Source organism: Syzygium oleosum, unplaced genomic scaffold, assembly GCF_021117445.2.
Source record: "Syzygium oleosum isolate NSW1041296 unplaced genomic scaffold, Sole_v2.1 Sole_v2.16, whole genome shotgun sequence".
NCBI classification, from domain to species: domain Eukaryota; kingdom Viridiplantae; phylum Streptophyta; class Magnoliopsida; order Myrtales; family Myrtaceae; genus Syzygium; species Syzygium oleosum.
The window spans coordinates 6,939,197-6,966,039 of record NW_026607500.1 but is presented as its reverse complement, the minus strand read 5'-3'; the positions used below and the strand labels follow the sequence as shown (position 1 = coordinate 6,966,039).

Below are 26,843 nucleotides of genomic sequence, written 5' to 3'. Positions count from 1 at the left end.
CGGGTTCTTGCATGAAATGAATGGTAAATTGTCTACAGAAGCTAGGCTAACAAACATAATTAAAAAACGACACTTTTTGCTCAAGAAACGGGTTCCGTCGCAATCGAAAACCCTAATCTTGAATTTTCTGTTTTTAATGACACGTCGGCTAAAAATTAGATGTCAACACATGGGCTCCTCTTGAGATTCCTCCTCGGGTTTGGGCTCCTCAGGTTTTGGCACGGGCTCAGGTACCATAGGTTCCGGCTCAAAAGGGTCTTCAGCATCAATGACCTCGCCATCAAGGGCATACTTATCCGCAGGCTCCAGTCCATGGCATCCTCACCACCATGCTATTGTCCTTCGAATCCACGGATCGGACCGATCATCTCCAACCCCTCACGATAGAACCGAGCTAGATAAGTGTGACGCTGCAAATCATCCAGGTCCTCAATCTACCCAGACTGTACTAAGGTGTCTAATGTAGGTCTTATTTGCACCAACGGGATACTCGGTCTCCACATGAGCAGTATGCATAGACCCCAAAACACCAAGGCGGCATGGTTAGGGTCGAGGATATGAAATGGTTTATAATTCAACTATGAGAATAAATCTCAATAAGCAAACCCCTCAACCCCACATAGGCCAAGGCGTACCCCAGACAAGACGAAACATACATTTGACACCCCAGAGTCCACACAAGCATTCTTACCTTGTCATCAATTTGTGCACAAATCTGCATATTAGTTCAATCACTATATACAATAACATCACACGACCACCTCACATTCAACCAAGCACATTATACATACGCGTTCTTCCAAGCCATCCGCGACCCACGTAATACGCCTCAGGTCCATACCACAACCAGCGTAACACGCATCAGGTTGACAGCCATTCGATCTATCCGGGCTTTGTCCCGCGTAACACGCCTCAGGACTGTCCAATCTCTGCGTAAATACACATCAGGGCATTTGAAATCACACACACCACGTGACCCAACAATTCCGCATCAATCACACGTTCAAACGACACCCTACTATGTCCAACGCCAATCATTCCAATCAGTCCGTGCAAGTATCAAACTCATTCCCCAAGGCATCACAAATCAGCCACATTGCATAATCACCATTCTAACACATTTTAAATATCCAAATTCAAGTCACAAACTCACTACATTAGCCCACAATTCCGGCACTCAAACCGGCCATACTCAGCCCACAATTCAACACGAACCGGCCCCCATCGAGTATCGAATTTCACTCACAAGTGCCACGACAAATCAACCATACATGTGCCCACCATATCATCACATTTAACTCACATTCCAAGCCATAAACAACCAACATTAATCTAACAAACCAGCAATTAAACCCACCAAAACCAGTTACTAATTAAGCCTTTAAATCACCCCAATCCACCCAACATTTCAACCACGATCAGCCCACAAATTTAGCAACCAAATTCAACCATAAAAAGCCCCTAATCCACCCGATTTAGCCTCTAAACAAGTCCAATAAATATCCGAAGTCCTATATGAGGTTTAGGGAGTCGCTTATCTCGACTTAAGTAAGAAAATGGGGCAAGGGTAATAAGGGGGGAGTCGGAACAGCCACGGCAACTGGGCGATGGCGACAACGGGAGTGGTGACCAGGGGGTGAGCGGCTAGGTTCACAGCGGGGACGGCGGGCAAGGAATGAAGCAGAAGCAGCCACATCATCGCTAGAACAACAGGGGCGACGACGGCTGGGTTGGCAGCGGGAACAAGGGCGACGGAAACAAAACAAGGGGAGCGGAACAGGCGAAGGAGTGGTAGGGGAGTCTCGTCGGAACAGGTGCGGCGATGGCGGAGTTGCTGGAAGCTCGACCGGCATGCGGCGACCCACGGCGGCGACGGACAAGGCTAGCAGCGAGCTGGGCAGCAGCTGCTCGGCCAAGGGAGGGAGTCGGCTGGACGGGGCAAAAGACGGGGCGGTGAGCAAGAAACGGGGGAAGGATGCTGGGTAATGGCGCGGCCAGAGGCAAAGGCGGCGATGGACGGCCGCTGGGGCGAACGGAGCGCAGCAGCTAGATGGGCAACGTGCGGTGGTTGGGCGTTGGGTAGGAAGCACACGTGCGGAGGAGGAAGAGGGAGCAGATCGACTGAACTAGAGGAGAGGGGGTGGCAAGCGGCGGACGACTGGCAAGCGGCGGTTTTGACGGACAATCGGCGAGCGGCGGTCAGGCGACTGTTGGACGAGCGACATGCGGCGGCTGGGGCGACGAGCAAGGGCGTGCACGGAGGAGAGGGAAAGAGAGTGGTCGGGAGAGAGAGAGAGAGAGAGAGAGAGAGAGAGAGAGAGAGAGAGAGAGAGAGAGAGAGAGAGAGAGAGTACAAATTAGCCGATAACCCCACTCAAGAAGATCCAAGGGCCACAATCTCATCTTAGTGGGCAAGCCAAGATCCTAGGGTCTAGAAAAATCCCCACTTCTAATTAAAAGAAAAGCTAAATGGCATAATTGAAAATAAGCAAAGTGGAACGGGCAAAGTGGTCATTTTTCTCACTCGGTCCAAATTTCATTTTCTGATAAATCCAGGCATCTCGAGGCTGGCCACACTTATTTTGACATCGTCTAATTAATTTCATCGTGAAACTCCGAGGAATTCGACATCCAAGTTCGGGCTCTAAATAACTGTCAAATTCGATCAGACTCGACTTTAGGAATCTCATACTAACGGGCAGCCATTGGGAGTTACGCATGATCAAGCCGTGACCGATACGAGATCGAGCCATGGCGACTCCGGTTGTCATGTAATTGCGAGGGTAAATCGCTATTTCCGAAATACGCGATTATTCAAATTGGATTCGGGGTCGTTTGCAAATCCATGCACCTGGCCAAGCGGAATCACCCGCATTCCATTTGCATGACATTGGCGAATAGATCCCTAGTCATTCCCGGATCGGTCTATATTGGCCATAAAATATTCCCTCAGCAATCCTTATGGTCGAAAGTCAATCCATGATCGAGTCCTACAGTTGCGCAAACTTAAATCCCTAGCTAGCCTTCCCCAAATGGTTAGTGTCCCAAGAATGATCAATTCCTTGGGAGATTATCTACAAGCGCGTTGATGAAATACTCATTTTATAAATCGCAAAAATTGATCGAAATTTAGATCATCTGGACTTAACACTTTGGCATATCCAAGATTATGTGTGCTTCACACAGGTTCTTCGAGTCAATCAGAATCTTTCTACCAATCATATCAAAGTTCTTTTTCAACGCATATTCAACTTGAAATACAAACAATTCTTGCATTTATCAAGATCGACATAAACCATTGATATTTTTGTCAGCTTCAGAACATAACAAGGATTTTCTCAACAATTAGAAGCACAGTTTGATCATGTCATTGCACGTACTTTTCAATATAAGCCATATTATCTGATGTTTATTTTTTTATCTTTTTTTTGGTTGAAATAAACACGAGGTTGCTTTCAAAGACTTAGACTTTTTCTCGTACACAATTTAAGATTGTTCAACTCGAGAGGCCACTGAAAACATCACAGAAAGCAAACAAAACAATTTGAGACTGTTGGACTTCCTACATTGGATCAGTGGTTTTGGGATTTGCATTGCGTGGTCATAACCGAATAAAATCACAGGCCCAAAAAGTTCTGACAAAGTTTTAAGGGAGGCCTAATGGTGTGCGACTGCGTATTCTTTGTCCATCAGAAATTGAGGCCTAATAGATTATACCCTTTTTTTTAATGGCAAGGAAGCCCATTTTAAGTAGATAAATTTTGGGCACATTATGATGGGGGTGTATACAAACCGAATTAGAACAATCACGCAGAAAATAGAAAGAAAAATAAATAATGCACGAGTTTACCCAGGTTCACCCCTAAGTAGGTCTACGTCCTACAAAGGAATCTCACTATGATTTAGGTTTACAACCACAGCCACTCGTTACAATGATTTTTCATACAAGAACAATATATAAGACTTAAAATGAGCTCAAAGCTCAAACCTATCAGAATCCCTTTGATCCCACAACAAATGGGTTAGTGAAAAATCCGATGTTGTTTCGGAGGCGCTGCCCCCGAGCGGAACCCCCGCTCGCTATCCGATCAGCGGGACCCCCGTTTCGGGAGCGCTGCCCCCGAACCCCCGCATTTCGTACGCATAGGTCACATGTCGTCGAATTATACTTCGATTTCCTTAAGCTCACATGGACGTGCTCGGTATGAGAAACAAGGGTCCCCGAAGTATTCGCCAACTCCAACACATTAAACAACATATTTTTGACCAATAAATATACCCTGCTAACATCATGGATCAAATAAGGCATGGGCCAACATAATAAGAATTAACTAATCCTACAAGCTTTTTCCAAGTTCTAGGGTGGAAAGATCATCGCTTCGAGCTACTTGTTGTCCTCTCGCCAAATATGTCGTAAGAATATCGAATGTCCCACTTCTTCAGCTTCTTCCAGTTGGATAGATCAGGTAAGTGTAGCAAGGAACTACAGCATCCGATGTAAAGACTTTCCAGTGATTCCAGTCTGTCAAGACCTTGAATCTCAACCAGTTTCGGACAGTCCCATACTTCGAGGTCCTTGAGATTCTTGAAGTTAGATAAGTCGGAAAGGTCGACAACTTCAAGAAGATTGCAACTGTTAATTGTAAGTTTCCTCAAACTAGAGGGAAGCTATCCAACCGGCGTAGGTTCTTGCAGTTGTTGAGTTCTAGTTCTTTTAGACAGTAAATGCAACCCAAATATGAGCTTAGGCTAGTTATACTTAGAAGTGCCAACATACAATATGGGCTGTAAGTTCTCTCTTTTCGAAAAGCTGTGATGGAGGTGAAGTCTAATTCCAGATTTCTTAAATTCACAAGGTTGGAGATCTCTGGAGCCTTTCTTGAGGTTGTTGAGGATAGATGTAGACTTATCAAACTCTGGGGAAGCTTTGGCACATTCTCCAAACGAGTTCCTGTTAATTTCAAAATCTTCAAGAGAGGTAGTGTCACAATATCACCAGGAATCATCTTTAGCCGCTTGCAATCCTCTCCATAAATCTCTTCAAGTTTCTCCAGCATCACAATTGCCTTGGGTAACTTTTGCATGCGACTTTTGTTCATCTTCAACACTTTCAAGTTCTTTAAATTGACAATGGTATTTGGCAACTCTACAATGTACATGTTTGAGACATCCAACTCAGCTAAACATTTCAGCATTCCAATCGAGTCCGGAAGTGTCGTTAGTTTGTAAGTTCCACAAAGAGACAAGCACTCAAGATTTACAAGTTTTCCAATTGAGCTTGGGACTTGCCTAATGTCCGCGGTATCTATGAGTAGCTCAGTCAAAGCTTTCAGAGTACCTAATTCCACAGGCAGCACTTGGAGATCAAAACATTCATTTAGATTCACGTGTTTCAGACGTCTCAGATGACCAATAGATCGATCAATCCTTAACAATTTCCTACAATCCTCTAGAATTAATACTTCTAAGGTAAATATGCAGAGAGGTCAGGAGTTGTCCTTAACCTTAAGCACATTGAAAGATTAACGACCTTCAATCTTGTAGCCACCTATCAAATGATTACGTCTATTCAACAGGTGTGATATAAAACTTTTGCAGGACATTAACAAATATGTTGACTAAGGAAGCTTTCACCAAAGTTACTTTATAAATACTCTGTCCATATCCATTCCTTTGTAACTTAAGCCAAAACTACTCATTTTCTAACTTTTTTCATTTCTTCCGATATTGTCCCCAAATAAAAGAAAATGGATCTATTCTCAAATAAAAGAATGTAACCAATATATCTCCGACAAATTATAACACCCCCTTTTTAACTCCATCATGGAATACCCATTTTGTCCCCGACACACTAGTATTTATGACTCTTTACGGCTTTTGCTATGTTGCATCGTAAAAAATTTGAATATAGAAAATAATTTTGCATATCTTCTCACTATCGACTAATCTATATTTGCAGTTTACTGTTTTGTCTTTTTCTGTGTTTTGTTTCATACATGAAGATAAGGGCGGTATCAGCTTTAACGTAACCTTTTGAAGAGTATAATATTTGCTTATACTATTGAGGTTGTAAATAAAACAGTTTGGATGTGATCAATTTCACTAGGCAATTTTTGTTATACTGCTAATTTCTCTATTGCTTGGTTTTTCTTGGGCATTGCATTCTATGGATACACTACAAAAAAACAAGGGATTAGCGACGAATTTTGCGACGAAAAATTTGGCAAAATCCGTCGCTAATCGAATTTGCGACGAAATTAGCGACGGAAAAAATTCCGTCGCTAATTCGGTGTCGCAAAATTTTGCGACGGAAAATTTCAATTTCCGTCGCTAAATTGCGACGGAAAAAAATTCGTCGCAAATTAGCCATGAACTTTATTCGTCACAAAATTTGTCGGAAATTTTGTCGCAAAATTCGTCGTAAATTAGCCACGAACTTTATCCGTCGTAAATAATTTGTCACAAAATTCGTCACAAATTAGCTACTAACTTTATTCGTCACAAATTAGCCACGAACTTTATTCGTCGCAAAATTAGCCACGAACTTTATTCGTCACAAAATTAGCCACGAACTTTATTCGTCGCAAATTTGCCACGACCTTTATTCGTCGCAAATTAGCCACGAACTTTATTTGTCGCAAAATTGGTCGCAAAATTGGTCGCAAAATTTCGAATAAGTAGCATCCGACAGATCCTCAATCATGTGCTCTTCGTATCCTCGTAGCGCACAGAGTTTCTCTTCTATCTTCGCGAACATTTTGTTGCGTTCTTCCTCCAAACGAGCGGTGACGGTTTCTGAGATGGGGTCTAGTTTGACCACTACGGGTGTAGAACCCAATGCCTCCTCAGTAATATTCCTTCTCGCAGGCCCTTCTACGGGCTCGGGAACAGCTTGAGGTGCGACTCGACCAGCGTTTGGTGTTGCCAACGCGGCCCTCATATCATTGGCGAATTGAGTGAGCTGAGCCGCAAGATCATTGATCTTGTCGTCGAGAGCGGCGAAACGGGCATCTTGCTCCTCAATATTCATTTGTGCGGCCCTTGATCGTGTTCAAATCGGCGATTGCCTCGAAGCCACAGCTTTGACTTAGTGGACGAAAGGAGTGTTGGCGGGCCATTAGATTCGATGTGGATACAGTGATTGTCGGAAGGAGTCACTCTCCGACCTCTTGGTTTCTCGATTCCTCTCTTTGCGTGTTGAACGAGCTTAAATACAGACAATTTGTGATCACCTGAATCATAAATAAGCGAGCATACATAAGTGCATGATTCATATAGAAGACCGGTCCATGACAATGGTCTATCCGCTTTCATTGATTCATTAAATAGTTTTTAACTGAATAACACTCCTAAACTCGAAAAGCGAACTAGAAATTGAAAACTCAAAGATCCTAAACATCAAGCTAATAAAACTAAGAAAAGAAAAGAAAGGAAAATAAAATCCTAAGACAAATGAACTTAGAAAAGGAATGACTAGATCTAAAACAACAAACTCAACCCATTTAACTCCTTCTGTTCTATATGCGAATGGGAAGCCAACACTTGACGTAATTGCCTATTCTCCTTAGCAACACGCTTTAGACTTCCTTCAACTTTCTCCGCCCTCCTCTTAAGATAGTTGATTTCCGCTTGGCGAGTTGGCTTCTCTGTCACATCTGGGATCTTTGGGAGGAACTCGGTCGGGATCTTATGCCGACGGATGTATTGGGTCGTGGCATAGTATGCCTTTTCCTTCCCTTCAAGCTCGTCTTCGGGCCAATTTAGCTTTCAAGCACGGCAGGCGAGCCAGGCTCGTTCAACACGACAAAGCTCTCCTTTGTAATCTTCTTCCTTTCTAACAAATCGGACGTGAAACTAATCCAGCTTAAGAGGGGGCAGTAGATCTTGGACAACCCGATATTGGCGGGCCACTCGGAGTGGGTAGTAGGAGGTGATGCCAGTAATTCCCAACAACGGGATCGGTTCATTATCGCTATGAGAGAGACATGACTCGCGAAGTTGGAATTATTTAGCTTGCCATAGGAAAACCTTAGTTTTTGGATTCTTCAACAAATTCACCCATTTTGAGAAAGAAAGGTTCGGGGTTCGATCTTGATGATTCTTAAATGCCTGAATAGGATGATTAGTCTCACTAATGTCACTAACGTTCATGTGAATACCGAACCTACTTATATGGGAAAAAACTAGATTTGTAAAAGTTCGACGGGAGCACGAAAAACCTTTTCTTCATTTTCTTTAAATCGGGTGAGCGACAAAAATGTTTCGGCCAAGTGTTGACAAAGCTAATTCCACCACATATTTGTCTGACCACCCACGCGACAGAAGGATCGATAGCATTCTTACGAAAGGGAAATATTATGAATCCAAAGAAAGCTAGAAGAAAGATCTTTCCTTTCAAAAGGGGTGTGGCATCCATAAAACACTAACCTAAGAAGGAGAGTGGGCATGTGTGATAATTATCTTTTAGCACTCTTCCTATTTGGTTCTTATTCATCCTAAGAAAGTCAGATAAAATCGATTCCGGCTCTAACCCAAGGGGTGGATCGATTAACTCCAAATTCAAAGGTTTTCCTATGGCAACGCTATATTCTTCCAAAGTCGGAGTCAACTCATGCTTATGGAATACGAACGTGGACGTTTGGGGACACCAGAAATGAGCTATTGCTTGCATGACTCCACTTTGGATGTCAATGTCGAGAAGAGGCAAAAGGCGACCAAGTTTGTTCTCCACATAGGCTCGGCCCTCACGATCCAATTGATCCCACCAATGCTTGAGTTCGGCCTTCGGAGTAGGAATGAATCGAATGTCGGATCTTCCCATTGCATATAGACCAAGACTCGACCAACCTAACTGTCATGGACCAGCCAAAGCATAAAGGTAAGTAAATTGCAAAAGTAAAGGGTATGAAACTTACTTTACCAAACAATCATGTCAACCACATAGACATGCGCATAAAACGTGCGGCTCGACTTCTACTCTAGATGGCTTAACAAATTGGAGTTACGAGGGTGGGATGACTAGTCGCGGCCTCGCGCACTAAACCAAGTCCTCGTAACTTCTCCTCGGTCAAGAATGATACCCCAATGCGACGTGGCCTCGTGGGCAAAGGTAAGCATTCTTGACACCAAGAAAGAAGCTTTCGGGATTGAGTTGGGCAACCTCTACTACACGGCCTCGTGGTCGAAGTTGTATCCAACTCAATACCATCCTAAACATTTCTAGTGTAGCCCAGGTCCGGCAGCATGGTTGTGTGTGCAATAGTGTAGTGCTAAAACATTTAAAGCATGCACAATAGTTTATAAGCAAACAATGCTTCAAGCATCCAAAAAAATAAACATTCATTCCCCAAATCCCAAACCTGCAAAATAAGGGGTCAATGGCAAGAACGTTCACGTTAGGGATGTATTTGAACAAGATAAACGGCCTAAGTCCTCTAAAAAGTCCCCAGCGGAGTCGCCAAGCTGTCGCAACCTCCCCGAACCGGCCCCGCCGCCTAAGGGGTTTGGCTAATTGATTACTAAGTTAAACCTAGCTCGAACTCTCCCAAGCCTATACCAATTCGCGACTTAGATTTAAATTATTAACATGCAAATCAATTTCATTCGGGAGTCGCCACTAATCAGTTTTTGGTGGGTCGATTAGACACCCAAGTAAAGCACGGGAGAAATGCTTCACTTCTACGAATCAAATATTCAATGGGTACGGGGACTTGATTACACTAATTGACCAATTAGTGCCATTTCGGTACCTAACCTTGTTCAATCACCGCCTAACATATTCACACTAATTGGGAGTCTCAAAATTCGATTCCTAACCAAGCTAAGGGAAGCAACTGTCAATACCTGAACCTAACATGCATGGTCAATCACGTTCGAGGTTAAATTAAACACGCAATTTAAAGTGCACAAACCAAACAACGTGCAATGAAACATGACTCTAATCACATAATAGGGCAAGAAAAACCAATTCCAAAGTCCAAATAAATTTTCTGATTTTTCGAAATTTTTTAACTTTTAATTAATTTTTTTTAATTTTTTTTTGAAAAAATATTTTTTAATATTAAAATAATATAATAATATAAAACAGACCGAGTCAGATCCCCACATCCGACCTGGATAAAATATATATTTAAAATTTTTCTTTTTAAAATTTTTTTAATAATAAAATAATATTAAAGTAATATAAAAGGACCCGGGTCAGATCTCCACATCCGACCTGGATCGGGACTGACCCCAGCACGCCGGCTTGGGTCCACGACCGGACCGGGTTCATTTATTGAGCCCGATCTGGCAAATTTAAAAAAGAAAAAGGGCCCAGCCCGAAGAAACTTTTTTTTTTAAAAAAAAGAACAAAAGCCCAGCCCAACAAGAAATAAAAAAAACTAGCCCAAATTGACCAATCCGGTCCACCCGCGAAATGGCCCAAAATCTAAAAGCCACATTCTAACTCTTAAACTAAAAAGCCCGGAACAAATAACACCAAATAAACATAAAATCGGCCCAAACACTAACAAAACCCTACTCGATTTCAACCCGTCCGCCCGACCCGATTTGCGGCCGCGGACCCGAATCGTCGAAAACCCTACTCGGTTCGTCCGATTGCCTGACCCGACTTGCGGCCTCCGACCCAACTCCCGGCCACCACCCTGAGTCGCCCAACCCGGTTCGCAGCCGCCACTCGACGGTGAGCCGCCGCTCCTACTAGCTCCGGCCTCCACGGCCGACTCTCCGCCTAGGTCCACATCGCCGCCCCAACGAGGGGCGGCAAGTGTTTTCCACCCGGGTCACCGCCATGGTGACTAGCAACCGACCGAGGTCGTCCAAGCCCCGACGAAGGGCTGGACAGCCGCGAATCAGCCAAGTCCCGACGAGGGACTGGCTGGCCGCCTCCTCCCGCGATCACGCTAGTGGCAACCGGCGGCCAGCCGAGACCACCAGGCGTTCCAGCACAGAAAACTCAACAGAATAGAGACTAATTCAAGAAACTTGGTTCGGACATAACATCGAACAGTTGGAGCGTGCAACGAAAACGACAGATTTTAGGCTCGATCGAGGCTCAAAAGCATTCGAAATTCACACACAAAAAATGCATAGACAAACAGGATCAAGCTCGGGGTGTCACAGGCTGAAACTCGCGCGAGCCGGACGGCCGCGAGCTCCGGCCAATGAACCCGAGAATAGAAGCAAAAATAGGGGAAGGGGTGCCGTTGCGGTGCTCCCTATCCGGCTCGGCGGCGGCGAACGAGGGCGAGTGAGATAGATCGGACTACGTCCGGTCGCCTCGCACACCACCGAGCCGAAATCCTCGAGAGATCGGCCCCGAATTGTACGAAGCAAAACCCGACAGAAGCTCGGGTCTGTGACCTACCGCGTGAGATGGGGCGCGCGCCGGAGCTTGGCCGGCCACGGTTGAGGTGTGGCGATCACTGAGGAGGGCGTTCGCTCTCAGATCTCGCTCCCTGAAGCTCTCAGACTCACCCTCTCTCGTGGGTCTCTCTCTCTCACTCGGATCTCCCTCGGTTCTCCTCGATTTCTCTCTCTCGCTCTGTTCTGCCCCCCCTCCGATTTAAGGTCGGTCGACAGGCAGGCGCGCATGGCCCTTGCCACTGCCAACCTGCCGTGGCTGGCCGATCTGCCGACCCAGGGATCACGCTGCCCCCTGCTCCTCTGTTTCGGCTTCTGTTCCGTTCTACTCCTCCCCCGTACGTTATGAAGGTTGACTGGGGAGGGGGAAGGTTGAACAGTGCGCGGGCCGAGCCGTGGAAAATGGGCCGGCCCGCGTGAAAATAGAAAAGGGAAACATGAGCCGCACGCAATAAAAGAAAAAAAAAAGGGGGAAAAAAGAATGGGCCGACGAACCCGGCCCGGAAATCCTTTTTTTTTTTTTGTGTCCTAATAGGCCCTATTAATGCAAATGTGCCTAATGTCTATATGGTATGCAATTTAATGAAAATATTTTTTTGTTTAGTGGTTAAAAATTAAATCCTAATTTTTTTATGCGATAAAACCCTAAATGATTGAGCAAAATTTAGGTGTCAACACTTAGGTGTGAGATAGTGTGATCTATCGGCTTGGGTATAAGTAGCACCATCTTTGGGTAGAAGCGCTTGGGTATAAGCGGCACAACTTGACTATGATCTCTCATTGATCATCTAGTGGAATCCAACTAGTAGGCTATTAGCGTGGGAAAGTGGACGTAGGCTTTATCTAAGTCGAACCACTATACGTCTTGTGTGCAGATTTTCTCATCCCTTAAAGCTCTTTCTATTTATTACATTCTATTGCACACTTGTTCAATTGTTTCCAAAGATTGTTTAAAATCCGAACGTTGTACTTCAAGTTCAAACTTTGTACTTAATCTTTTGAATTCCACTTTAAATTTATCAAGAATTGTTAAAATCACATGTTCAACCCCCTCTCTAGGCAATCCTTGTTAGCCACCTCATATTCAAGATAGGAAAATAAAATATATCTTTCATTCCCTATTCAATAACCAAAATTTTGAGCTCAATATTCTTTATTGTTCTTCAATTAAAAAACAAGATCCTTTCTAATTTGACTTCCCTCAAGTGCATCCCTATGTGAAATTTTGGCTATTATGGGCTTGCCCAAATTTTGTGTTCTCTTGGGCTTAGTCCAGATACTCTAATTAAGCTAAGAGCATCCTTGCTTAACTTAATCCAATTATGATGCAATTTATGTTGGCTTATTACTACTAAATGACAATGCTCCTAATATGTTGGTGTAATTTAACAATATTTTTATTTGGAGGTCAAGGTCGATCCTTAATTTTTTTATGCAAAAAATAGGGTTGCCAAAATTTAGGTGTCAACAAGTTTAGGAGAGTGAACGTAGGCTTAATCTAAATCGAAGCACTATAAAGATCTACGTGCACAACCTTCTATCTCTCTATTTATTTCTATATTTATCTGATAGAAGCAACGCACTTGACATAACTAGTTCATTCTCGCATGTATCAAACTGTTTTGGCATATATCAATTTGATTCTCTTTATTCCACGAAAATATATCAAGTTTCATTATATAACATATCCACCCCCTCTAGGTTATATCTATAGCCATAACAAGGTCAACTTTGATTCATCATCTAGGGAGCCTTAGACATGAGATCTAGGCTTGTGTCAAGCATACATGAGCCTTTAGTCTCATCTCGAGCTCGTTGCCACTATTGATGAGGACAATCGATGGCTACTACGACACGAACAGTGATTGTGACTCGAAAGAGAGAGAATGAAGGGTAAGGGAGAAAGAGGGCATGTTTGTCTTGAGCCAAGGGAAGAAAGGAATGACAACAGCCATGCAAATTTGGGAGTGGCAACACTAAAGCAAATTACCAAAAAAGTTCTAAAACTATTGCAATTGTGCCAATTCAATCATCCAGTCAATTTTGGCCAGAAATCACTGACATGGACGTTGGCCATCCTATGTGGTGCGGCCAGTGCTGACATGGATATTTTTAAATAATATTTTAATTACTTTTCAAATTCTTTATTTATTCTTTATTTTTTCCTTTTTTTCTTTCTCTTTCTTTTTTCTTCCTTTCTTCCTCTAGTTGATCATTGGACCTCAGCGACCAGGCAGAGGTGTTGACACCTAAATTTTAGCGACCATTTAGTCGTAATTTGTATAGAAAATTAGGGATTAAATTTTTAACCCCTAAACAAAAATATTTAGGTTGCATAACATATAGTTTAAATTCATTTTAGATTAATTGCATTTTGCATCGGACCGGCGGTAACGAACGAGCTTAAATTTCATCGAATGGGACTCGGCTCGCTTGGAATGCAAGGGCCGGGAATTACAAGTCAAACGGGCTCGGTTGTTTTAATTTGAGCTTAATTCAACCCATTATCCTTAATTAATTCAGCCCATTTAAATTAAATTAAAATCTAAGCCCAAGCCTAAGCCCATTAGGACTAGAGAGCCCATCTAATTGACCTAGATTAGTGTTATATATACATCATTAGGTCAGGATTTTAGGGAGGACACACAATTTCGGACACAGTTTTTCAGATCAGAATTTTCAGAGAGAAAAAGTGAGAGAAGAAAAAAAAGAAGAAGAAGAAGAGAGAGGAGGTGCAGCACGTCCAAGAAGAGAAGAGAGAGGAGAGTGGGGGTCGCAGTTTTTTTACAAAGATATAGCACTAGAGAGAAGAAATTCACGCCAGTTCTTCATCAGCACCTCATAACTTCATGCATGCGAAGTCTGGATTCAAGTGAAGCTTTGCTTCTGTGCTCTTGACACCTCACCTTGCTGCACCCTCCTACGAAGCTGCTGCATCTGATCCGAGAAGTCTCTGCCGAGCAGCTACCGCATAAAAGACCAGCCACGAAACCCCCCCGTGAAGTCCTCACTGTTTCTGCTTTGCAGATTAATCCGTGACGGTTCATACGAGTCCAACGCTCACCGCGAGATCTGATACTAGTGAGCCACCCCCAGCAATCGTTGGTTGGCGAGATCAAGATTTCTGGGTGATTTTCATCCGAATCCAGCAATACCCGACAAATCCCAGGCTTGTCCAGTTCAACGTGGGTCAAAGCTTCATTACTTGACTCTTTGACCATATTTTTTAATCCAGGAATATTGAAGACCATCTTGCTACGCCCAACTTTTTTTTTGACCCTGGTTTATTGAACTTCGTCGTGGGCACTCCTCAAAGAGCCATCTTGCTGCCCCTAAGCTGCCGTTGGTCCCGCCACCACCGCGCGCTCCACCGCGCCCGTCGCCGGATGCCACCGTGAGCTGCCGCGCCGACGCCGCGTTGCCCGTCGTCCGAGTCCAATCCCGATTCCGTTAAGTTCGAATTTGGAAACTATCCGCAAATTAGGTAACGATCTTATCTGGTATCGTTTCGAATATTTCATTACATGATTTGGGTGATATTGTTATCTGTTGTGGATTTTTGTTAATCTTTGGGTGCGTATGTGATATCCGCAAATATTTAAAAATCACCCAAAGTTAGGAAACTTTCCTAACTTGACAACATGTCGGGACGACTATCCGATCTCAACCATGAGATACGATACTCGGTGGCACGGAAAATTATTATCCTATCCATAACCACTTGGGTACGATAATGATTTTTATCCGCTGTCCAAATTTGAATAATCGGCTTTTCGTCGATATCTATAACCCTATAGATATGACCGATAGTTTGATTTTTGTGCCTAATCCGAGTTTGAAACAAATATGGCGGATCCTGTGGACGTTTTGAATGTGGTTGCTATCCATGTTTATTTAATTGCTTTCCTTTTTCAAATAAACAGAAAATTCAAAAAAATATTAATTAGATTTGAATTAGAGTTTTTGCATGTCTAGGAATCCTAAATGTATCTAGAAGATAGAGTAGTTATTTAATTTAAATTAGGACTTGAGATGATCTATTTCCTAGTTTAAATTAAGTAATATTCTAATCTTAATAGATTATTCAGGTTATTCATTATTTCGAATTTTAACAAAAATCCTAAAAAGAAATCATGCTAGGGTAGATTAAGTCATCATAGTTTGCATTTTAATTTAGGCATTTTTATTATTCCGAATTTAAATTGAGAAAATACCAAAAATAATCATTCGTCCTGTCATTAGAAATAGGTCACGTCGTCGCATGACATATAGTTTGCATGTTAGGTTGCATTAATCACATGTCATTTTCGCACGTCATTACATACAGGCTAGATTTCATTTAAATAAGTGAAAATCCAAAAAAAAAGAAATTGAGTGAATTGCTTGTTAATTAGAAATCATATTAGGGTGTCAATGTGATTTTCTAGCTAACAATGCAGATGCTTACGTTGCTTCCAGGTAAGTAATTCTTCCAAACTTGCAATTTATTTAATGCTTTCTGGGTGTTAAATTGGTGGTTTGCGCATCCGCATGAACACCTCACATGTTAGTAACTAAGTTGAAATGGATCCAAACTGCCTGCCAAAACATTTTTGAAAAGAAAAGGTACCGAAAGGGCGTTAGACCGATCTAGCGTAATCAAGTCCCCGGGCTTAGAATCTCTGTTCGTAGGAATAAAACATATCTCCCTATGTTTTATTTAGGTTTCTAATCAACCTACCATAAATTGATTAGTGGCGACTCCAAGCATAAAAACTTTTGCATGTTAAAAACTTAAACCCTAAGTTGCGAATTGGTAGGGCTTGAGAGGGCCCGAGTTAGGCTTAGTCTTAACAATCCATTAGCCTGAGAGAAATTTTAGGTCGCGACAAGAGGCAAGGGGCGATGGCCAGCGAGGGCGAGGCTTGACCTTTCCAACAACGGCAAGGCTCAACCTCGTCGGATTTGGCGAGGGCAAACCTTGCCAGGGGCGGGTGAGGCTCACCCTCCCCAGTGGCTAGCGAGGTCAACCTTGCCGGCCATTGCCGAGGTATAGCAACCAGCTAGAGGAAGAATGGAAGCAAAAAAATAAAGGGAAAGAAAAGAAAAAAAAAAGGAAAAAGAAAAGAATAAATAAATGATTTGACAAATTATTAAAATTTTATTTAAAAATGTCCACGTCAGCCTAACCGCGCTACGTAGGATAGCCGGCATCCATGTCAGCGATTTCTGATCAAATTTGATTGGATGGATTGAATTGGCACAAACGCAAAAGGTTTAGGACCGTTTTGGTAATTCTGTCGGCGGTATTGCAATGGCTTGCTAGGGCAGCCGAGCGTGGCAGTTTGCAGCTACTGTGGGTGCATCAATAGAGCTTAGCAAAGAGAGATGGGAGAATCAAAGAGAGAGAATGAGAGGAGAGGTTGGGTTTTTTTGGGATTTAATTTTGAGGTTGGGATGGAAATTATAGATCGGCGCAAGGTTGGGACATAGTCCCCCCAGCTGTTTATTGTCTGGTAAAGGATAAGTTCGGATATCACTCGGATACAAACTAGGTCTGCATAACATCTTCTCTCGACATGCCACCTCTGATGCAAAAGTGTCGGTCGCCACTAAACTTAATTCTCTCTGACCTATGTCACTAGTCACTCACCCAAGTTATTCGATCATTTTGTCTTTTCTACTTCTCCTGCCGTCCCTGTGCACCTGGCCTTACTTGTCACCCAAACCACCATGTCTTGCTACGGTCCCCTCCTACTCACAGTGCAACCCTTAAAAGTAGAAGCCTAACAACCCAGAAATCAACCACTTTTCTGACTCCTTGCATGACCTAGGTCTATTCGAAGGATGTTAAATGGTTTGTTCAGGCATCTTCACTCCGTGAACCCGGCTGCTATTGAAACTCAGAGACATACAACATAGTGATGGCATAGCTTCAGCTTTTTAAGTCTCTCTAGCATCGTAGACAAATCTTATAAAAAAAATGGATTGATTAGTTTAATCAAGAGCAAGAACAACCACTCCACATGGTGACAAAAGCACCGTCAAAGCTCCTACAGAGAACCACACTTCCAACGGCTAGGATCCAATTAGACTGTTAGTTGACTGGAATGGAGACAGAAAACTCTCGCCATCGTTGGAGCCACAGGAATTCGGAGATGGTCGTGTGAGGATGTTAGACATCCACGACACACACTCTCACTCACTTCGGTCGGACACCCGCAACACTTTATACATGTATCTGGACAGATGGGCATTACTGAACTTTTTTTTTTATAATTGAGAATCCGTCACCATTTCCCGGAGACGAGCTCGCACAGGTAATCGGGGCGCCTATATCTCGGGGGAGACTAACCCAGCAACCCACCACCAGGGCCCCCCACTTAAATTACGGAATCGAGCGGGGATTCAAATCCAGAACCTCTAAGGAGGGAAGGAAAGCGCCCACCAACTCGGCCATGCGCAGGTGGGTGGCATTACTGAACTTTGATCTCCTGCTTATATATATATGGCTTTTTCAAGTGAACCTTCGTTCAACACGTGCTCATACTTTGGTCCTGAATTGTTTCTGCACCAAAAAAAGTGTGTCCGCGAGCGCGAGAGAGAGAGAGAGAGAGAGAGGAGACAATGAAGGGAGCAATAGGAGTGAGAAAAGGTGCATGGACTGAGGAAGAGGACGTGTTGCTGAAGAAGTGCGTGGAAAAATATGGTGAAGGAAATTGGCACCTAGTCCCTCACAGAGCAGGTATACAATTGATCACCCCAGAGAGAGAGAGAGAGAGAGAGCTACTTCGCTGTTACAATAAGAGTATGTATCAATGGGTTTGAGTTTGCAGGGTTGAACAGATGCAGGAAAAGTTGCAGGTTGAGGTGGTTGAACTATCTGAAGCCCAACATCAAGAGAGGGGCATTCCAAGAGGACGAGGTTGACATGATCATCAGGCTTCAAAAGCTTCTTGGTAATCGGTGAGTAAAGCTCTCCCAAGTTCGTGTTACTCGTCGCATATCATATACATCATGATGTCAACATGTCAACACTAATAAATCATCCATCTCTTCGACCATTTCCTTCGGGTCTTCTAATGTGAGTTTCGCCGGCGGGATCATCACAAAAGATAGAAAAGACTGGGTTAAGAAAATATCGTGTATAAAAGAGACGTGAAGGACTTGTTTGAGTGCATGAATATGAAGCCCGTCTGCTTAAATATCCATTTAAAATCGAGCATATACATACATACATCCATACATACATACATAAATATATCTATCTATATATGGCTCATGCTATTTCCACTTTTCAAATTGATATAGAAACGCCCTAAAATTTAAATAGTCCAAAATAGCTATCGCTAGGCATTGATGAAAGAGGAAAAATATACTTTTAATATAGATAAATAAGTTAATGATTTTTGTCAAATTTTCATATATTGTTATTTCTTCTTCTTTTGTGTTCAAATCAGAGTAGTCTACATGTTCGTTGTTTTTACGGGAATCATCTCAGATTCTAGTATTCTAATAGATTTAGTGATTGGAATTCTAATTTAAAAGAATATTAATAAGGTATATTTTTTTTACAATGTCTCTCTAAAGTTAAATCTCTAATAATTCCTTGTAATATACAATTATTTAGTTCAAATGTTTTTAGGGGAAGTCTTTGGTTAGAGTTGTGAACTCTTTATAATTGTAATTTATATGTTATATATGCTAGTTAACAAAGATTACAAACAAAGTTCAAAATCATTATAGAAAAACCTTTATAGAAATCAGTTTAAGCACATTGATAAGAAATGAAAATTTGTATAAACACAAACGGAAAATGACACAAGGTGGTGGAATAAAATATGATTGTTTGGATTAATGCGGACAGTCTTGAATTTTTATGACAATGTGTGAATTTTTCATTCTCAATAAAATTGCAACTTTCACCCTTTTCATTTGTGATTTTGATTCGTTAGCTCCCTTGAGGTTATTTTCGTCAACTCGTTATGTCGGAGAGCATTTTAGCCATATGTCGTGTGGAAATAGGCACACCTTTCAAACACGTAATAAAACTTGTAGGAATAATCTTAGGTTGGGCCACTTGCTAAAATATAAGAACTGAGTTTTGGAATAGTAAGAATGTCAACCTACACGTCTTTACCTTTTTTAAAAAAAAAATGGAAATCAATGCCCTTCAGTAACATTCAATATCAAGAAAACATAGTGCTCACTATATTCAACATTGTTTAGGAATGAATTCAATGAGCTTGTCGGTAGAAAATGCTCTTTTACATGAAGTCGACTAGCTTGTCATTTGGCTATCATTAGTCACCGGAACATTTATGGTTTTGGAAGCAACTAGGCACTAGTCGCTTAAAACTTGCGAAGACTAGATGTTGTCCAAAACACTTTAATTGTATTAAAGTTTGTCACGTCACAAAACATGAGTGGTTGAGGAAATACGGAAGTAATTATAAACCACGAAAATGTCAATTATCTTTAGATGAAGATGTTTCAACTCCCAAAATGGTAAAGCAAGATTAGAATATTTGTCGGATGAATAAGTAAATACTTGGTCAGTGTATACGTGTCTCGTTTTGACTGGGCAAACTCCACATGAAGTCTAGCATTATGTGTCTAGTTGAGCGAGTAGTACGAATCCATCCTTTTTTTGTTATAAACTTGTTTAAGAACTTCTTTTCCAGAAATGAACTTGCACCAAAAACCTAGCTGAAATGTTGAGGCAAAGAAACTTAAAAAAGGAAAAAAATCTTGCTGGCATTAAACCTACCAAATAGAGCAAGTGGCGTCGGCAAAGGGCAGACAGCCTCATCTTGATATGGAAAATGAAAGAAACTTCGTGAAAATAAATGTACAAATATTTAGTGGCCCCCGAAAAATGCTTCTTGCCGTTACGTGGGGTCACGTAAATTTATGATGACAATGAAGAAAGACTTGCTTTTGTACGGTGAACTTTTTGGCGAGAGCTACGCTTTATAGAGTTTTTTTCCCCCTCAAAACACTTTATAGAGTTCGGAATTGAGCAATTTGCCATGATGATTTTTATGTGCCGATTGCTTTTTTCATAATCAATAAAATTTCACCGAAATCTGACTATAGTTCATCGACAAAGTGTAGATGTGATAACCACATGAAATCGATGTAAAATTTAAATAGACGTCATGCCGATGTCATGTGATAACCGAATATATGATGGCTGATTCATCATCATTTTAGCATTAACTACTCAATAATTTTGATGATCATCGATGAAAATTAGAAATATCATATTCTCCGTCAAAGTAGAGGTTATAAGTAGTTAAGTGTTAATTATTAATTACTAATAAGACAGCGTGAAGAGAAAACTCTAACCGAGAATGAGATTGATAATATTGCCTATTACTTGACCGAGGAATGCCATATGTACAGTCTCTCGATTTATTGTACATTGTACTGCAATCTGAGTCATTTAGTTTCAAGGTCTTGTGTGTTGCCATCAGTGAATTTTCTGCCACATATTTTTTTTTTGTGTGTGTAGCAAACGTATAGACTTTTAATAGAGGGTATAATTGTCAAAAATGAAAATGTGCCATCAATTTTGCCAAAACAGTTCAGACTTTCGCGTCTTTGAATTTTCCTTGTAGAACTTTCTTGTCTAATAGAGACGGTTGGACAGCCAGATCCGATTGATCTAGAAGCGAGTGTCGTGTCCAATTAATGTTATGGCCCTTTAGGTTGAACATTTTGATGGGGAAAAAGTCAAACTTACCTAAAGGGTATTTAGTGAAACGTTACGGACAATTTTAACACAAAATTTGACTAATCTCAATTAATATAAGGGTTTTGTCAAAAAAATATTCCAATGATGCTTGATAAACAACTAGATAAGAAAATCTTGCAATTTCCAATTCACCGAGTGCCCTTGTAATATATACAATCAATGTATTTAAAATTTGAATATCTAATCAGAAAGGTATCATTAACAAGTGCTCCAAAACACTTATTAATAGAACTCTTAAGAATAGATGAGTAACTTGCTTTAGAGGTGAGAGATGGTCTAGTAATACTCGTTGACATTTCCAGATGCAAGGTCACGAGTTCAAACCTACTTGCAATAGTAGTTATTGTATCTCAATTTGGGGAATGATGTATGGACTTCTAGCACTTCAGTGAGAAATTATGGTGACATGGCTGGCCTACCTCAGACCAATGGGCCATGAGTTAGGCGGAACGAAGGCCCTTTCACAGTCTTAGGTTCGAACATTACGTAGCGAGGCGTGGAATTCTCTTGGTAGTGCTTACAGGGGAGCAGTCAATCTGGTTGTCCATGCTCGCCTTTTCGATTAGGGAAAAAAATGGAAAGCAAGAGGTGGCATATGTTAGACAATTGAAATGATATCCAAAGTTATGCGCATAAGATATATTTATAGAATTGTCAGCCGTGAAGTTGTGGATTCCTGAGGTAACCAAAAGGAAGAAACACAAAACCAAAGTGATTCGATGTTTTTTTCCAACTGAGAAATGCATGCAAATAAAATGAAATATTAATGTCGTAGTCAAAGTTTTGGACAGATGAATCAATCTCAAATTAGAAATACACAATCAATTATCAATGTGCTAAGAGCACTGAAATTACAAGCTTAAGGGACGTGCATGTCCTTTTCTTAACCAATATCAGCATGTGTGATGTCATTTAACCCTCTATTAGGCTCCGTTCGTTTGACGAAAAATATTCTCTCGAAAAATATTTTCCGGGTTTTCCGGTATTCGGGGGGCGGAAAACGTTTTCCGTGGGAAAATATTTTCCTTCCCCCCTCACAAAATAGCCTAAGTCTATGGAAAATGACTTCCGCTTCTTCAAAAGCGGAAATCATTTTCCGGAGCTTCTTCTTCTTCTTCACTAAGGTCGCCGGCCGCCGCCGCCGCCGCCGCCGCCGCCGGCCGCCGCCGCCGCCGGTCGCCGGCGAAAAATATTTTCCGAAACTTTTTCATATTGGTCGCCGAACACCGGAAAATTATGTTCCGGGAAAACATTTTCCAGGAAAAAGACTTCCGGAAAAATATTTTTCAAAAGGAGAATATTTTCCGCCAAACGAATGGAGCCTTAATGTTACTATGATTTGACAATTGAGTTAATTGGCGATATGGGAATCGAAATAAGTCCAAGCCCTGCACGGATAACTTAAACAAGCAAGACACAAGTGGGCACGTAGAAATATTAGATCATATTAAAATTTAAGACGCGAGAGGGTATGCAGAATTATTTATTCCAATTCATGTGTATGCTAACTAAATATAAGTGTTCCATTTTGCTTTTGATGGTAACCAATGTTGATCTAATGAATCGTCCTTCCCTAATTCTCATATTCTAGATGATAATCTGTCCAAGTTCATGCAGATGGTCACTGATTGCAGGCAGACTTCCGGGAAGAACCGCGAACGACGTGAAGAACTATTGGAACACACGTTTGGCTAAAAGTTTCGTCTATCACAAGCCGAAGGAGGACAGCCAGCCCGGCAAATGCGCCACCAAAGTGAACGTCATTAGGCCTCGACCTTGGACCTTCTCGAAGAGCTCAGCATGGTTCATGGGAAAAGCTACCCTAGTGGCTTCATGTACTCCACCAGGTGAAAACCCTGGACAACCATCTCCACTGTTGTCTCGTCAGGACAAGGAGAGCGCATGGCGGGAAAATCTATTCACCGACAGCGGCCCCGACGAAGGACTCCTCACCTCAAGAAATAGGTCAGAAGGACAGCCGGATGCAAATTCTTGGCCTCGGGAATTCGCCATGGAAGAGAGACAAAATGGCTGGAACGAGCTCTCTTTCGATGCTGACGTTTGGGAACTTCTTGGCAATAGTCCTCAAGCCGTTATCTAGCTATGGCTTACGAGCTATTTCTACTAGGCCAAAGTTGAGTCGCTTATGTGCTATGTAATTATCTAAAAGTGTGCTATAACTAAACCATTTACTAAACTTGTGATTGGTGCATCTGACTATAAGAAGAAGCTTGTTATATAAGTGACTCCTTGCGGTATATAACATCCGTAAAGGAGTAGTCACATTCATCTTAATAAGTCATATAATTGGACTATGAAGTTCATGATGGAAATTGTTGGTGTTAACATGAGAATGATTGGTCATTCAAGTGGGATGTTGAGCCGCAGTAAGAGCTCTCCACACAGAAAAGCAATTGATATGAGGTTAGGGCCCGTGCCCATTGACACGGGGCCCAAAATTTGAGCCCAAATGTAAATTGCTCCATCGCAAACACAATATAATTGGCAAAGTCTATCGATGGAATGTCTAATAAACTCATCAATCATGAGGGTCATAATTGTACAATGCACAAGCCCGCTAGTGGAATGCCTGATGAACTCGTATCTTGAGCTTCCAATTGAATGAGTTTAAGTGGAGTAGATGACGCGTGGTCACAATCAACTGACTCGAAATGGGAAAGGATGTTGAAAATTGAGTCATGGAGGGTCCATTGACCAAATTATTAAACGTAGCTAGAGAAGAACGGGACCTATGAAGGAACAGCTCATAAATTATAGGAAAAATTTGTGAACAGCTCTCAGCACATTCAATGCAGACAATAAATTGTGAGCAAGAATCAAAAGACATCACAAATCACAAGAAGCTCATCGGATCTCGAAGAAGATCTTTCGAATTGGGTTCTTATTTTCTTAATTTTAAATTTCCTAATTCCAGTACTTGTCTTGTAGAAGCTTTCCAACCATGTAGTGCGAGCTTCTTCCTTTCTCTATGCACTTTATAGATTTCCATTGAGAAGTTTATGTTCAAATACAGTCATCGAGCAAGCATCTCACGTGTAATTAAAAGGAAATAAACACAAAACAAATCAAAAATGTCTTTCAAATAGAAATTTGAAGAAAAAAATGCAAAATACAATTAGGGGAGAAAGAAATTACGTTGGCAGTGACTAGGGGTCGATGGACATGCCTCTTCGGACTCGAGCGAAGTTGGCCCAGACACCGTTGCCACCTCCTCTGCTGAACCAGACCATAGAATGAGAGATGGTGAGTGTCACCAGTGAGCAAGTGAGGGCCATGGCCCTTGCCACTTGCTGGCGAGATCCGTTGCAACCTCACCCGATATGGGCGAGGGCAGCAGCAGCACAGCTGCAATCAAATTGGAAGCAAGAAAATAGAGGCACAATCAAGTTACAAATCTATCGCCCTACCAACACCATTTTTGCTTTTTGCAAGTAACCCCACAACAAGAACAACCTCATGCATCATCAGTAACATCATCAACAAGAAGAAGAGATTGGCATCCTTAAATATCTAATTGTGATCTCGCCAAGAAATTGAGAACTTACATTGTAGCTCCACGCTACATGTAACAGCCTGAATTTCGATGTAATTCCGGGATCAATAAATTGACCATATTTCGCATTTCATTTTAGTAAGTCTCGCCCAGAGCTGATCACTCTCGGGATACTAACCAATGGGGTATGGCTAACTAGGAAAATGGTACGTGGACCAGGGACCCGATCGTGAATTGGGCACCGATCTCGAGAAATGACGAGAGAATATTATGAATCAGTATGGACCGATCTTAGGAAAGGTAACGGATCTGGTTTGGCCAAGGCCAATGATGTACCATCGGATCGCAGGTGATTCTGCAAGACCGAAAGTACACGTGGCCAACCAGTCTTGAACTTGAACCGAGCGATCGTGACCTCTGGAACTAATGATAATTTCTCATTCTCTCAATGATCGAGACCATTACGATATGGATAGCCCTAGGTCGATACGCGTAACTCCTAAACAGCCGCCCGTTAGTGAGAGACCCTGAAATTGAAAGTTTAGCGAGTTTTGTTCACGGAATTGAGCCCTGATTTCGAGGTCGATTTTCGAAGGCTTAAGAGACTGTTTTTGGGAATCTGACGTCATATTACGCTGGCCACACACGTTTAGGGTTAGTACGAGTGAAAATTGGAATTTCGGTCCGGGGGTGAGAAATTACGGTTTTGCCCCTGTGGGCACCGAGGCCGGATTCGGAGGCCGTTTGAGGTTATTTTTCGTGGCCAATGTTATTTTGGGGTGGCCACGCACATTTAGAGTGGTTTTGGCCAAAAAGTGGAATATCGACAAAAATTGGAAAAAAATAATATTATTTTATTCCTGAAACTTTGCAGTCAGTTTTCGAGGACTTAAAAAGTGAATTTCGCGATTCCGACGCCATATTATGTTGGCCACGCACATATGGAACGCGTGTGTGCGAAAATTGGAATTTTGACCCGGGACCGAAAAATTACCAAAATGCCCTTGGACCCATTTTTGGTAATTCCGAATTTTGGATTTAATTAGGGGACTAACCAAGGTGAGTTAGGGCTAAACCAGGTCTGGTCAGCTTGGGTTAAGGATCAATGACCATTTTACCCCTAAATTATTGGATGAGAAGGAAGGATAGCCCTTGGATCAAGGGCAAAATTGTCCAATTGGCCTAGATCTTGACACTTGGACTCCACTAAGACCAAATTTGACTCATATTTGACAAGAAATCTCTCTCTCTCTCTTCCATTCTGCTGATCTGCTGAGAGCTCCCTCCCATTTCCTCTCTTCATCGCCATTTCTGTTCTGCCGTGCACAATTCTGCACGTCCTGGTACTGTTCACGCCGGAACAGTACCATCTGGAGCTGCTGGTCGCCACCAGCCACCGTCCCGCACCACCAGCAACCATTTTCGCCCTTAAACAGCCACCACAGTCTCATTTCCAGCTCTGAACAGAAGAAAACAGCAGCAAATCGCCGTTCCCGTCGTCGCCGTGACCGCCGGCTTGCACCCGGAACGCCGCCATCGATCCTTACCGCGCGTCGGTGATCGACCGCCCGTTCCCGTCGTCCCGAGTCACTAATAGGCGAGTATAAACCCCTAAACCCTTAATTAGTCTAATTGTGTTCTTAGGGGGTAATTAGGGGTTAATTAAGCTCATTTAGGACCTAATGATGTTTATTTGGGTGTAGGATGATTATGATAGGTCATTAGGGCTTAATGAGGTTATTTAAGTGTGGATTAGTGTTCAAAACAGCCCTTGTTCTGGTACTGTTCACAAAGTACCGAAAATGTGCATATATGTCTAAGTTTTGCACTAATTGAATTCAATGATTCAAGGCTTGAAATTAGACAATTCAAGTGTTAATTAAGCTCATTTGAGGCTTAATTATATGTATTTGGTGGTTGGATGTTTGGGGTAGGTGATTAGGCCTTAATGAGATGGTTTAAAGGTGGTTTAGTGCCTAAATGTTAATTTTTCCTGGTACTGTTCATTCAGTACCGAAAATGCCTAATTTGTGCCCAAGTTGAATATTCTAAGAATAATGGACTAATGACAAGAATTTAGGCATTTTTAGGGGATGATTAGGACGTGTATAAATCCTATTGAATGACCCCGAAGTGGTGAGAACAACTATTGAGATGGATTTGCCTAGGGCGGGCCTTTAACGCATTGAACTACCTTGGAATGAATGTGCGAATGAATGTGGGATT

At 42.1% G+C, this 26,843-nt stretch overlaps 1 protein-coding gene and 1 pseudogene across 1 annotated transcript; one reads left to right on the top strand and one right to left on the bottom strand.

Moving 5' to 3' along the window:
• Window positions 1–4,264: 4,264 nt before the first annotated feature.
• Window positions 4,265–26,843, bottom strand: part of LOC115668203 (disease resistance protein L6-like) — a 55,003-nt pseudogene continuing 32,424 nt past the window's right edge.
• LOC115684414 (transcription factor MYB1-like) lies at window positions 17,901–23,300 on the top strand. The gene is made up of 3 exons (XM_056318766.1): window positions 17,901–18,088; window positions 18,180–18,309; window positions 22,721–23,300. The coding sequence occupies exons 1-3, from the start codon at window positions 17,971–17,973 to the stop codon at window positions 23,202–23,204; spliced, it is 732 nt and encodes a 243-aa protein (XP_056174741.1). The 5' UTR covers window positions 17,901–17,970; the 3' UTR covers window positions 23,205–23,300.